The sequence below is a fragment of the Aulonocara sp. 'chitande type north' Nkhata Bay genome, linkage group LG16, assembly GCF_057382095.1.
Source record: "Aulonocara sp. 'chitande type north' Nkhata Bay isolate Kocher_YH1m ecotype deep benthic linkage group LG16, A_spYH_male_GT1.1, whole genome shotgun sequence".
NCBI classification, from domain to species: Eukaryota; Metazoa; Chordata; class Actinopteri; order Cichliformes; family Cichlidae; genus Aulonocara; species Aulonocara sp. 'chitande type north' Nkhata Bay.
In genome coordinates this window covers 32,138,475-32,152,528 of record NC_141359.1, presented here as the reverse complement: position 1 = coordinate 32,152,528, position 14,054 = coordinate 32,138,475, and the positions used below count along the sequence as shown (strand labels likewise).

Below are 14,054 nucleotides of genomic sequence, written 5' to 3'. Positions count from 1 at the left end.
AATGTCTATAGAGTTATGGACTCTCTTGTCTCTCTGTTTTCAAATATCTTCTACTAGAAATCCAATAATATCCTTCTAGTGAATTTTTTTGGTCCTGAATGACCTTGGATGCCGTCCCAGCCTGAATTGCTGTTTGAGTCAGCCGCTGACTGTATGCATATTTATGGCCTGACATTCAGTTCGTGACGTCTCCTATTATTAGAGAAATGGTTTCCTGTTCAATGTGCCCAGCATGTTTCCATTAAATACTTTATAGAAGAAAGAGGTACAAGAAAGCAGTACACACACACAGTACACGACTGTGTCGCAATTACAACGTATTCACTTACAACAAATCAGAGGATAAATGAGCCCCACTGGCCATGGTTTATTAAGTTGACATTGGAATACATTATTTTGATTTGAATTATTCCGAAATGTCCCAGGCTTTGCCAGAGAGCGTCACTGGCTTTACATCATTAGCAAAGCCAAACAAATAAACTCACATAATCATGTTCCTTCAGGGGAACGCTCGGCTTCACAAATGTCTCAGTTTATCTGCAGAAGTTAATGTTTCTGTAAATAATCCAGGAGCAAATGTTACATTAACATGGTCATATTTCTGTCTGAGTGTAAAGTTATGGGATTCACAAACTATGACCTGAACGACTGCTTCGGTGTTTTGATGCTTTCTCTCACAAAGTATCCATCCATATTTCCCTATTAGCTGGATTTCATGGAAGTATGGCCAAAGTTCCGCGTGAATATTGAAAGAATGTAAATGAAGGCAAATTTTTATCTGTTAACTGTTGTTAGATTATTAGGAGTCATCACATACTGATGCTTGGAGCATTTCTTCTCCCATTTCCATTCCATCTTTTAGCATCATTTTTGGTGGGTTTTCTGATATGCATGTTAAGGGTAGCGAACTGGACTCAAATCTAAAACACACTGGAAATACAAATTCATTTTAAGGCTTGTGTGGGTTGTATCAAATGCTATGAATGAGTTTGAAGTCCTTAGACCATTTTTAATGCTGGCATACACAGAGCAGCATTGGCAGTGCTTTGGCTACCGTATGAACATTGCTCTGATTTTTCTTGCTCTGCTTTTGGTCTCCTCCACACTCTCACTTGGAAGCTTTTAAAATAATCAAGAAAGTGTCTGCTACTTTTTCTACTTATTTTTAAGTTGATGTCTTTATTAGGGATGGGAATTGATGAGAAATTAGTGATTTCATTTCCTTTCTAGATATCACTTGTCAATATGATTCCTTATCGATTCTCACTGGATGCTCGTTGGTTCTGCTTTCAGAATCACCACCTGATACAGTTGACCACATGCTATATCAGTATGTGATGACTCCTAATAATCTAACAATCTTGAAGGTATTTCCCCTCTTACAAATGGACTGATACTGATCCAGACTGTTATCGGCTGACCTGTGCAGCTACTCCAACATTCTCTGATCTACCCAGTTGAATTCAACAAAATATAAGATATTGCCCAAGCTATATAGATGATTTTCAATGCAAAGACACTACATAGCTAGTTCCACATGTAGAATTCAATGAGTGAATCTAATCAGCATCATCTTAAACATAAATTGATGTCTTCTGTCCTTGATGTAACACAGACAATCACTAATGGATCAACACAATACTTCAAACTAACCAGTGTAGCCAAGTAGAAGATTTTCATGCAACCTTTAAATCACACAAAATTAGTATACTTCAATTTGTTTTCCAAGATTGATCATAAAAACATCACGTATAGATTCAAAATCAGATTTAAAAAGTCTAAATGAATGAGAACATTACACGTAAGATAAAAAAATTACAGTTTACAAAATTTCACTTGCTGAGGAGTCTTTATTTCTAAAAACAATTTCTCATCTTCCTCTCCTGCTCTCTCCCCGTAACATTTTTTCCATCTCAGCATCACACATCAACTTTTTTTCTCTCCCCGTAAATACAGCAGCTGTACATTTAACTCACTGCACAAAAGCAGTTTGTGTTTGCTGATATTTTTGTTGAGCTGTTTGAAAAGCTGCATTTGAAATTATCTTGCCACTTGAAAAAAGATATGCTCCCTCCTCTTCCGTAGTGACTATGACAGCAACGTTATTTATGTCTGCACCATGAATGCATCACAGGGATGAAAAGGGATGTGCTGAAGATGTAAGTGATCTGTGAGATGTCATTATTTTCTTATTACTGAGCAAATGCGTGGCTGCAGCACACAGAACAAATAACTCATTCAGAAGTAATATTGCAATCCATCTGTTTATTAGATTTATTAACTGGTTTATTAACTCATTAACTGAATTTGCCAAAAGACTGTTCTAGCACGTTCTGGTCCATTGATTATGAAGAGATTTATAAAGGAAATCTTGAATTAAAGTCCGACTTTAACTGATAACTCCAACTAATCATACTTAAAAATTGTTGCATGTAATAACTAAGGATTTTTGATTAATCGTAGTTCTGTGAATAACTGAGCGAATGTAATTCTCTTTTATAGTTTTATTGTGTACTAGACATTCTTACAAAAAAAGAAGAAAAACTATTAATTTAATCATTTAAGATAACATCTGTAAGTTGTTTTATTCAGTTGAGTTTCTTTTTCTACTGCTTATGTGTAGCAGTATACAGTGTATATGTTAAAGGCTTTTATTGTGACAAGCTGGAACAGGAAGAAGTCCTATCTAGTCGAGTACAACAAATTGGATTTCTGGTGACATGCCCCAGTTGGATTTGTAGTCTCGTACACAACATGACCCAACATGAGATGTTCAACTGGTTTTACAGATGCAGTCATATTGGATTCATCTCTGTGAGAGCCAAGCTGTGAAAGTCTCTTTCCAAAAAGGGACTTGTCTCTTTTTTCCCCTCCGTCAGAAATCTAAGATGTCACACTGTGTGGATAGTGAGCAGCTAAAGGAAACCTAAACTGGATTGATGTATTTATCCAAATTTTTAGTTACAGTTTATGACTCGAGCCATTTTGCATCTTTACAGTTGAGTCCAGCGTGAATGACTGTGTGCAAACGGGATAAGAACAGTCAAGAGCTGGTTATGCCCAGCCTTGAGAAATAGTGATTGCTACGCCAAGCATGAAGCGTGAAAATATAAGGTTATGCATCAACATTCTCTAGATGTGACACGCTTTATTTACGAGATGTCACAGCAGTGAGCGATAAGCAGATTTACTATTGTGCAGTATGTCAGGGGTACAGGGACGGCTTCCTGCGTCACACTATGGCAAATGAATCTCAAAAGCAATAACAACCACTGTAGAGACTGTTTAGTTATTCTTTAGGCCTCAAAGGATGATTCGTGTGATGGCACCACCCAGGACGAGCAAAGTACTGTACTGTTTTAATGACACGGTGGCTGCGTTCCAAGATCAGCTAGGCCTGTGAGCCTGAAGGCTGGACCTGCAAATAAAAGACAAGAAACAAACTTTCTGCCTTTTCTCAGGCTGAGTGGGGTTTTTTTCTTGTTTTTTTCCCACCACCTTTTTACAGCAATACCCCAATGGTGCTGAAGGAGACGATAAATACAGTTATTACTGCTTCTCTTTAGACCTTCCCTTTAAATTCATCTGGATTTGTTAGACATTGAGATTAATTGCAGTCTCTGTGAGATAGCTGATAGCTGAAAACAGTTTTTATCCCAAGAGTGTCCACAAGAAAAGACAATATCAAATCTGGAAATCAGACTGATGCTATCTGGCACTCTGACATGCCTGCCAGACACCACTCATAAAGTCACAGGCACTTTACTGAAAGATCCATCCTACAGGTCAGTACACAGCTGATAGCCATGATGGGTACTTTGGGTTATTTCCTTAAATACGTATGCTTTTCTTGGCATTTTCTTTTAACACAGCCGACATGCTGTAAAGATTAATTGATGCATGTTTTAATCTTTGGATTTGAGTTATTTAAAGGCAGCAGAAGAAATCAAAAATTGATACAAAAATACTTACTGTTGTTTTCTGCTGACAGCTGGAGGAAAGAGATAAAAAATTGGGTTTATGACATTTTTTGATTTCAGTAAATGCAGAGATAGGAATATGTACTAGTGTCCTTCACTGTGATTTACAGTTTGGGAATCAAATATAAGTTTGGTAGGTTTTCTTCTTACTTTAAAATCCTTAATCAGATATGGGGATTAAACATAAAACCCCCACAAATTGTTCTTTTCAACTGACTGACCACAAGTCGAGAGAAAACTTAGTAAGGCATCAAAATCTTCAAATCTGCTACTTTGCGAGTTTCATGATTCTCAGAATTATTCTCAAAATGAAATTTCTGATTTAATTTGAATGTTACTTGGGTGTTAATTAACAGGTATCTGTTGCCATACATACATACATTTTATCGATGCATCGTCATGACCAACCAATTAAACCTCAGCTTCACACTCAGCTCAAAGACGTTAGAGTGACTGCATTCATTTTTCACTTGTTAAAAAAAAAACCTAAAATATATTTTTAAATTACTGCAAAAGGTGAAACATTAGTTGACTCACACTTCATCCACAAAGAACTCCTTATCATTTTAATTACAATTTGCTATCTCGTAATGACAAAAAAGATCTTGTAATTACCGGTTATCCTGGTTGTACATTAAATCCAGCAGGGCAGGAACTACTCTTTCTTACACAAAACACAAACTAACTGTTAACACCTCATGTATGCTGTTTGTTGTAAGTGAAAAAACATTTCCATCATGCTGCTTTTGTGTTATCTTTTATTAAGTGTCTCCTAGTAGTTTAGTTTTTTTTAATATGAAACAAATCTTTTTCTGCTAATTACAGCTAATATAAGCAAATGTTAGCTAATTAGTTATAACTGGCCAGTTAGCTTCCTACACTTTTTCTACACCTTTGACTGTAACTGTACCACATCATGGCTACAGTTTGCATACAGTGTTTGACTTGTACGATTATGTGATCAGACTTTGTTATTTCCTGCTTTATTTTGAAATCACTCATCTCCATGCATCCCAGTTTTTGTGTACTTCCTGTGTTTGCAAGAATGTATTTGTACTCGTAATAGTTGAGCTGTCTGCTCATTTTGTGTTTGACCTTTGCCATAGCTGAGACACAGGTCGAAGACGGGCTTTCTTTTGTTAATGTGTAGATATGGATTTCTGCCTTTTCTCTTGGTTTCTGTTTGTAATGTTTGCTATTTTGACTGCCTTTATGTGTGAACTTTGTGCTTTAGCTAATGTTTTTTGTTATATATTTAAATTGGTTCTGACTGGTTTAACAGTCACTACAGTTTGATGCAGTACAGTTAGAGTGAATTATAAAGGCTGGAACAATCTGAAGACTACCTGATATATTTTTAGTCATTAACAGCATAATGGGAAAACAATGTGTTATCTACTGGGTTTTGATTGAAAAGATATAAGATATCTCTGGTAGTATCAGAAAACCTGAAGAGATGTTAATGTGGGACTATTCAGCTGTTTTAGCTCCTCCCATCTTTGTTTTGATTGGTTGTACCTGACAAGCAGAAGATTTGAATGACAGGTGAGTGGGCCTTGAGTCATTAATTCCGTAAATAGACAGATTCTTATATAGCACGTTTCTGCTCTCCTTTGCACTCAATACTTTACAGAACATTTTTACACCTCAGTGGTTTCTAACATTCAAACTCCAATTAAAGTATAACAGAGGAACTTCGGTTTATTGTTTTGCTCAAGGATACTTAGGCATACAGACTGGAGATTGGAAAACCCAGGTATTCAACCACCAGCCTTCTGATTAGTAGATGGCTTACTCTACCCGATAGTCTTTTTCTCCCAGTTCTCCCAGCGGTATCCCACTCAGGAATCATAACTATAATAATTGTATAATATTTTCATCAGAAAATCATCACCCTGGCACTTTACCATATGTAATAATCCTCTAACTGTTACCCTGACATCCTGTTAATGGAGTTTTGGGTGCTATTAGTGTTTATAGTGCACAAAATGGGCTGAACTGAAGCATGGTTGTTATATTGAGTGGGTTTTTTGTGCACAGCCAATTGTCTACTGGGTTTACATGATGCTGATGATGATGGTGTCAGATGTGGTTGCTAGGAGATTTGCGATGCAAGTCTCTATTTTGTGTTTACTCCCCACAGTGGAAATCCATTATAGTCCAAAGTGAGGTTAAAAAAAGCCTCTGTGACTGAATGAGTGAACTCGCTGTGCTTCAAATCTCTGACTTAAAGACACTATATGTCATGGCATGTGTTGTTCCTTGATAATAGGATGCAGATTTTCTATCTAACAAAGGTAAGGTCTTCAAATTGGAAAACAAAAAAATGTGGTTGAGAAGAGAAGAGATGCTTGAAATGTGTGGTGCACAATATCTGCTGTCACATCCTCTGACAGTAGCAGACATAAATGCTTGATGTTATGTGCAAGTGAGAACATGAGGATTAGCTTTTACCAGAGGTGCTGCCAAATCTGACAAGACAGGAGGAGGCAGGGAGAAGCTAACAGCATGAATACTGGCTGGTGAGTGCAGAACGGGAGTGGTCAGGTCCAGGAGCACAATGGTAGAGATATTCAAAGACACAAGCACATGCCAACAAGCATGAGTGCATGCACCAGGACCACAGTTTTAATGGCTGATGAATTTCCTAACTTCACAGCAGCCTAATTTATGAAATCTCAAGCCTAGAAATAAGCTGTGCAACCTGGCCAGCAATCAAACCACCAGAGCTTTATCAGCTGATCGACAGCCCACAGCAATCATAACTTCACATGTAGGCCCAGTGAGTATTCGATCAGCCCCCGCAGGGACTGCTCAACACAGTCTTGTGGCAGTTTGTGAAACAGTCACAACATTCAGTCAATTAATTTGTGTTTCTGGGAACAATGTTTCACAGTTTTTTTTTGTTCCTGGTCACAAATTTCTCCCCTCAGCACAGTATTTGGGGCTCTTCAGATGTGGTTAACAAACAAACAAACAAAACCAAGTAACCCTCAATTAGGTTTCGGCAATAAAGGGTAAAATGACAAAACTTCCAAAATTTCCAGTTTAGTACAGAGTTGGCTCACCTTAAATCCATGGGCCTTTACATCATGTTGTGTGTCGAGTTACATTAATTATGTTCTTGTGTAAAGCTTTGTCCTGAGTCTGCGCTGCTGTTGTGCTGTTTCTAAATATAGACTATTTTAACTTCATCTCTTCTTCTTTGTCTCTTGCTCTTCGCTGCAAGTTAGGCCTACTGTCTCTACTCCACTGTGGAAGACGGGTATCCAGTACGACCTGTATACCATGATAAATTGAACATAGCCATCTTCACTGATTGGTGCTAACACAGGACCATTGCTTTTCCTTTCTTTAGCATAACCTTATGAAAAGACGCAGCTTTGGGTTAACAATAAATTTGCTAATGGCTTAAAAAATTAAATTTGGCTAGTCAGCTCATCCCAAAGACAGAAAACCCTCACAAACTATTTAAAACCAAGTACACATGAAATGAACAAACATCGACCAGGCAGACATTTAATGCATACTTTAGGTGCTATATGAAACTATTAATCACATTCTTCATTAATCAAATCAGGTGTGGCTGAAATGTGCAGCACTTTGCAATGTGTGCAATGTGGCAAACTCAAACAGTATCAGATTTTAGAGTTTGGCTAACCTTAGTATTGCTAGCAGCAGTAGCCTACCCTACCCTAACAGCAGCTAGCATCCTCATCCTGGTGCAGAATCTGTTCACACCTGGCTTCGATTCTCCGGTTACATTCCAGGTAACTCTGTAGAAAGCCGATTTACAGCTTCTCTTTTTGTTTAATACATCAAAGTACTGCAGAATAACACTGGTTAGCAAGAGGTCTGCTCATTTAAAACTTCCATTTGTCATGGTCCGCGGCCCCACGTCCGGGGTGCTGTTGGGATGCCCACGCCCACGGGCGTGGCTGCTAACCCCACACCTGCATCCCATCCCAGGCGATCATCAGGTGGACTATTTAATCCTGCCCTACCTGCTGCTCCACGCCAGTCCGTAGTTGCCTCTCAGCGGTAACGTACACCTGCGGGGAAAAAAAACCCTTATGACAAATTGTCCATTGGAACTGACTCTGTTTTACCCTGTGTACTCAGATCACAACTCTGCGTTTTTGCGAGCCACCTGCCTGTCCACCTGTCCGCCTGAGATTCGGAAGCACTATCAGCCTCGCCGTCTCGACCCTTTTGGAGCCCCCCCCCCCTCTGGTTCACTCAGCCCGGCTACCTCCGTAAGACGTATACTCCACCTTCCCTCGTATGCTGCCTTTTTTCCGCACCCCAGTAATCTGTTTCTCTTTTTTTGTTTTGCAGCTTCTCACAGCCCCGCTCTCGGCGTTCCCTGCGCAGTTCACCTCCCCAGTCCCTCGGTTTCTTCTGGTTCCATACGTTGTTTTTTCGGCTACCCTCACGGGACACCTTTAGTTATAATAAATTTGCTTTCTTTATTCCCTCCTACCCTGGTGTGTGTGTTCTGCTTCTGGGTCCAGCTTGCGCACGGAACTTCGGTTCATGACAGTATGGACTGGCCAGTATGGACCCAGCAGATCCACTCCGCTATTAATAAACAGGGCGCTATCCTCGGTCGCCACGATCAGCAGCTCCAGTCTCTCCAAGACTGTTACCAAGAGCTCAGCGACACTCAGGATAAGCTGCAAACCAGGCCACCCGACCCCGTGCACCGCAGTGTTTCGCCTCCGTCGCTGGAACCCTTCCACGGGGAGTTAGACCTGTGTGGGGGGTTCCTTTTCCAGTGCTCCTTATTTTTCAGCCGCACGCCTCACGCTTTTCCCACGGATGCCGCTAAGATCTCCCACTTCGTGGGATTGTTACGGGGGCGTGCTCTAGCATGGGCTGAGGCTTACTTAACCTCTCACCCCATTCGCGAATGTGAGTACGATGAATTCCTGGAGGAGTTCCAGGCTACATTCTCCCCTCCGGTTTCGGAGGACGATGCCGCGCAGAAGTTGCTGGGGCTCCGTCAGGGGCGGCGCAGTATTGCGGAGTACCTAGTTGACTTCCGTACCCGAGCGGTCGCCGTAGGTTGGCCCGATTCGGCCCTCCGTGGGGTTTTTTTGCGGTCACTAAACGACCAGATGAAGGACCAACTAGCATTTCACGAGGAGACTAGATCCTTTGAAGAATTAGCATCCCTCGCCCGTAGGATCGATAGACGCTTGCGGGAGAGGGATGCCGAGCGGCGGCTTAAGCCTATGGGCTCCGTATTGCGCCCCGGGATCCGCGTTTCTCCGCCCCCGGCTGCGTGTGCGCGCTCTCCGTCGCCTCCCCCGCCCGAACCCATGCAGATCGGACGCTCTCGGCTGTCTCCGGAGGAGAGGGAACGCCGATTTCGGGCTGGAGAATGCCTGTACTGTGGGAGGCCCGGTCACCGCATCGCTGTTTGCCCGGTCCGCCCAAACGACCCGGCCCACCGGTGAGTTCGGGGATACGGGTGGGCAGCGCTCTAAGCACTAGTAGACCCCGATTGTTACTGTCCGTTACTATTGTGACTCCTAACCAGACTTTTACATGCCCCGCGTTGGTGGACTCCGGGGCGGAACAGAATCTTATGGATGAGAAGCTGGCTAAGAGGTTAGCTGTGTCTCTTACCCCACTCGAACCGCCCATCCCTGCGTCCACATTGAACAACCAAGTGTTTGCATACATAACTCACCAAACCGCGCCTGTACGGTTAGTCACATCAGGTAACCACCAAGAGCAGCTGTCCTTTTTCACTTTTCCCGCTCCTGACACCCCGCTTATCTTAGGCTACCCCTGGCTACAGAGACATAACCCACACATAGATTGGGCCGGAAAGAGTATCGCGAGCTGGAGTGTGTTTTGTCTGGCGAACTGCCTGAGGTCAGCCGTTCCCTCCGCCTCAGCGGAACGGAGTCCCGCCCCGCCACCCGCACCGGATCTCTCTTCCGTGCCCTCCGACTATCACGATCTTCGGCAGGTGTTCAGTAAAGACGAGGCGCTCTCACTCCCGCCTCACCGTCCATATGACTGTGCTATTGAGCTGCTCCCGGGTGCATCGCTGCCCTCCAGCAGATTGTATAACCTGTCTCGCCCCGAAAGAGAAACCATGGAGAATTACATCCAGGAGTCGCTAGCTGCAGGACGTATTAGGCCGTCGTCCTCCCCCGTGGCTGCGGGTTTTTTCTTCGTGGGAAAGAAAGACAGGACGCTCCGCCCGTGCATCGATTACAGGGGGCTGAACGACGTCACCGTCAAAATCAAATATCCCCTCCCACTCATTAGTTCTGTTTTTAACTCACTCCAGGGAGCCACAGTCTTCACCAAACTGGACCTGCGGAACGCCTACCACCTGGTACGGATACGTGAGGGCGACGAGTGGAAGACCGCCTTCAATACTCCGCTAGGGCATTTCGAATATCTGGTGATGCCGTTCGGGTTAACGAACGCCCCGGCGGTTTTTCAAGCCCTAGTCAACGACGTGTTACGGGATTTCCTGAACGTGTTTGTTTTTGTGTACCTGGATGATATTCTGATTTTTTCCAGGACGCTTGAGGACCATCGCATCCATGTGAGGAGCGTGCTGCAACGGCTGCTCGAAAACAGACTGTATGTCAAAGCGGAAAAATGTGAGTTCCACGTCTCATCCTGTCAATGGAAAATTGTATTTAGTAGTCAGTATAATCTTTTAGTGATATAAGTTTGCATATGGTAGAATACTGCATGTAGTTATTTGTATTAGAAAATATTCAACCATGTATACTTAGAGGCATATAATTAATTGTGTGTGATCTCTAACAGGCTGCAGGCTTGGGGTGCATCCCAGGAATGCACCCCCACGCCTGGGAGCGTGGGAGAGGTCGCACCTTGTTTTATTGTTTTAACGTAGCTATGTCTGTTTCAGTCTAAGTGCTTTAACTGCTGGACTTCCTCACCGTGCCATCTAGGGTGGGGGAGACGACCCTCTTTATGACCAAGGATGTACCTTTTGTGTTTGTATGTTATATGACCCTTTTGATCAGCAGTGACACACACACACACACACACACACACACACCACACACACACCATACACACACACATACGCTCAAGAGTATAAATAAAGACCAGGGCAGTTCTCTCACTGGAGTCTCTTAGTGTGGAGACTGCCCTTGCTAGCAAGAACTTCTGTGTGTTTCTCTTCTCTGAGTCTTTACTGAAGAAGTGTTTTAGAACATTTTCCCTAACACATCCATTTCCTTCTTGGGCTACATCCTCGCAGGTGGGCAGGTGAAGACCGACCCGGTGAAGGTTAAAGCGGTATTGGAATGGCCGGTTCCGGAGTCACGGAAGAAGCTTCAGAGCTTCCTGGGGTTTGCGAACTTTTATCGCCGCTTCATACGGAACTACAGCCAGGTGGCCGCGCCTCTCACCCAACTCACCTCACCCAAGGTGCCTTTCACATGGTCCCCTGAAGCCCACGCAGCCTTCGCTAAGTTGAAGCGATTATTCACGTCCACACCCATTCTAACCCATCCTGACACCATCCTACCCGCCGCCTGCGTGGTGGGCGCTCTCACCTGGGAGATTGAGGAGACCATTCGCCGAGCGCTCCCGGGGGACCCTGACCCAGGGACTGGACCGCCAGGACGGCGCTTCGTTCCCGCCGCCGCCCGGGGAGCGGTCATCCACTGGATCCACACAGCACGATTCACGTGCCACCCGGGCGTGAGCAGAACGGCGCGCCTCCTCAGCAGACACTTCTGGTGGAAATTGCTAACACGGGACGTGAGAGACTACGTGTCTGCCTGTGCCGTCTGCGCTCGTAATAAGTCATCCACTAAGCATCCCGTAGGTCAGCTCCACCCGCTCACTACACCCCACCGGCCCTGGTCTCACATCTCCCTTGACTTTGTTACTGGTCTCCCTACCTCTTCTGGAAAGTGTGTCATCCTCACCGTTGTGGACCGGTTTTCTAAAGCCGCTCACTTCATCCCGCTGGCCAAACTGCCCTCGGCTGCTGAGACTGCCCAAGCATTAATCACTGAGGTTTTCAGGCTCCACGGAATTCCCCTGGACATTGTCTCCGATCGTGGTCCCCAGTTCACCTCACAAGTATGGAGGACCTTCTGCTCCATTCTCGGCGCCAAGGTCAGTCTGAGTTCCGGTTTCCACCCGCAATCCAATGGGCAAACTGAACGTCTCAATCAGGAGCTGGAGACTATGCTGAGGTGTGTGGCTAGTCAAAACCCCTCCTCCTGGGTTACCTACCTGCCCTGGGTGGAGTACGCCCATAACACCCTCACCTCGTCCTCCACCGGATTATCTCTTTTCGAAGCGTCCCTCGGATATCAGCCTCCACTGTTCCCTGAAGAGGACTTAACTCTCTCCGTCCCGTCAGCTCCACATCACCTCCGGCGCTGCCAACGTGTGTGGCGCAGCGCTCGCCGCGCCCTCCTGCGTGCGAAGGAACGACACGCGCACTACGCCGATCGTCGCCGCGCCCCAGCCCCTGACTACCGGCCGGGACAGAAGGTTTGGTTGGCTGCTGGGAACATCCCGCTCCGGGGCACGTCCCGCAAACTGGCTCCCCGTTTCATCGGGCCGTACGAGGTGGACCGAGTCGTCAACCCAGTGGCGGTCAGGCTCCGGCTTCCGGCCTCTCGGCGTGTACACCCCACGTTCCATGTGTCTCAACTTAAGCCGGTCCGCCTCAGCCCCCTATGCCCTCCTTCCGAGCCCCCTCCTCCCGCCCGGCTCATCGGCGGCCATCCGGCCAATGCGGTCCGGCGGATCCTGGATGCGCGCGGGCGCGGGCGCGGCTGGCAGTATCTCGTGGATTGGAAGTTGGAAGTAACAGACGTGTCTCACTGATGCCAAAGCCTGGCTTGTCATGCTCCATTGTTTTACATCTTGAGGGCTGGGTTATGTTAACAAAATCCATATTTCTATCATTGAAAGTCATGCTGCTGGGGTACCAAGTATGTAAAATTGTGATGCAAGAGGACGAAATGTCCATATGTGATGTGTTAGAAAGTGTTTGACAGACTGACCGCCGTTTAAATCAGTCAGCAATTAACAAGGAAACTTACCTGATCGGTCTGAAAACTCTGCTCCCTTTGAAAATTGTGTCAAATTAACTAAACTGCAACATGCCAGTCATTGTCAGAAGAGAATGACACTGATGTGCACGGCTCCTCGGACCTCTGGCATTTATCAACTAATTGTTTCCACAGTAAATACACCCAAACTCAGTTTCAGAGTTGCTTTGCTGAACTTGTCAAACACATTTAAATTTCTACGTCTGTGATGTGCCTTGAGTTTGAAAAGCCATCTGGCACTCTGACAATGTGGCTCCGTATTAAAGGCAAACCTGTCATTTAAGTGCCAGTAATTTGTCAGTATCCCAGTTTAGGTTTTCCCCTCACATATGAGACTCTAAACAAACGTGGAGCCTCGTACGGTTGCCACGTGTCCATGATGCTTAAAGCAGGTGATCGGACATTTTCCTGAGCAAACAAAGGCTCAAAAATATATCCAATAAAAAAGGTGTGGCTACTAAAATTAGAGTACCATCTTTTCTACATTGCTTTTTATTCGTATTTGGATCAGAGTTGAAGTGTTGGTATGGCTTTGAGCAGAAGGTGGCACGACGTCCTCATGTGTGAAGGTGAGGCCCTATGCTAATGAAAATATGTATGCGCTAATGTGACAGGGACACCATCTCCTGTCCCCAGGTCAGTCCGTGCTCGTCCGTGTGCTCTTTAACAGCTTTTAAAGGCAAAGCAGCCATGTAGCCTGGAGGGCAGCGGCCATATCCTGCAGAGATTAGACAAATTAAAGCAGCACTTAAAGTATATGGACCTGATTAGCCCCAGTAATGAAATCAAGCCTGACACCATGGTTCCCCTTTTACACACAAACACGCACACACTCAGTTCCCTCTGCCTCTGATGTGGCCCTGCTCTCTATCGAGCCTATAAAGCCTGATAGCGAGCTGCACACACAGCCTTTCTCTCTCCCTCTTTTCTTTAAATCGCTCACCCTGCAGCTCATAAGCCACCTCCTTCTCCCTGACCCCCTCCTTCTATA

At 44.7% G+C, this 14,054-nt stretch overlaps 1 protein-coding gene across 2 annotated transcripts; it reads left to right on the top strand.

The window, feature by feature from the left end:
- The first annotated feature begins 2,483 nt into the window (after positions 1 to 2,483).
- LOC147311886 (uncharacterized) lies at positions 2,484 to 13,496 on the top strand. Of its 2 annotated transcripts, XM_086266696.1 has the most exons (4): positions 2,484 to 8,236; positions 8,319 to 9,438; positions 10,530 to 10,612; positions 11,245 to 13,496. In XM_086266696.1, exons 2-4 carry the CDS (start codon positions 8,525 to 8,527, stop codon positions 12,834 to 12,836), a joined length of 2,589 nt encoding a protein of 862 aa, XP_086122822.1. In that variant the 5' UTR covers positions 2,484 to 8,236; positions 8,319 to 8,524; the 3' UTR covers positions 12,837 to 13,496. The 2 variants fall into 2 exon arrangements, with proteins under 2 accessions (XP_086122822.1, XP_086122821.1); XM_086266695.1 differs by having other exon boundaries at positions 2,484 to 9,438.
- Positions 13,497 to 14,054: the final 558 nt, after the last annotated feature.

Coding starts and splice junctions, on each gene's coding strand:
- LOC147311886 (XM_086266695.1), top strand. CDS start 8,054: ATGACAAATTGTCCATTGGAACTGACTCTGTTTTACCCTGTGTACTCA. Junction 9,439..10,529: donor CCAAACGACCCGGCCCACCG/GTGAGTTCGGGG, acceptor GATTTTTTCCAG/GACGCTTGAGGACCATCGCA. Junction 10,613..11,244: donor GTATGTCAAAGCGGAAAAAT/GTGAGTTCCACG, acceptor ACATCCTCGCAG/GTGGGCAGGTGAAGACCGAC.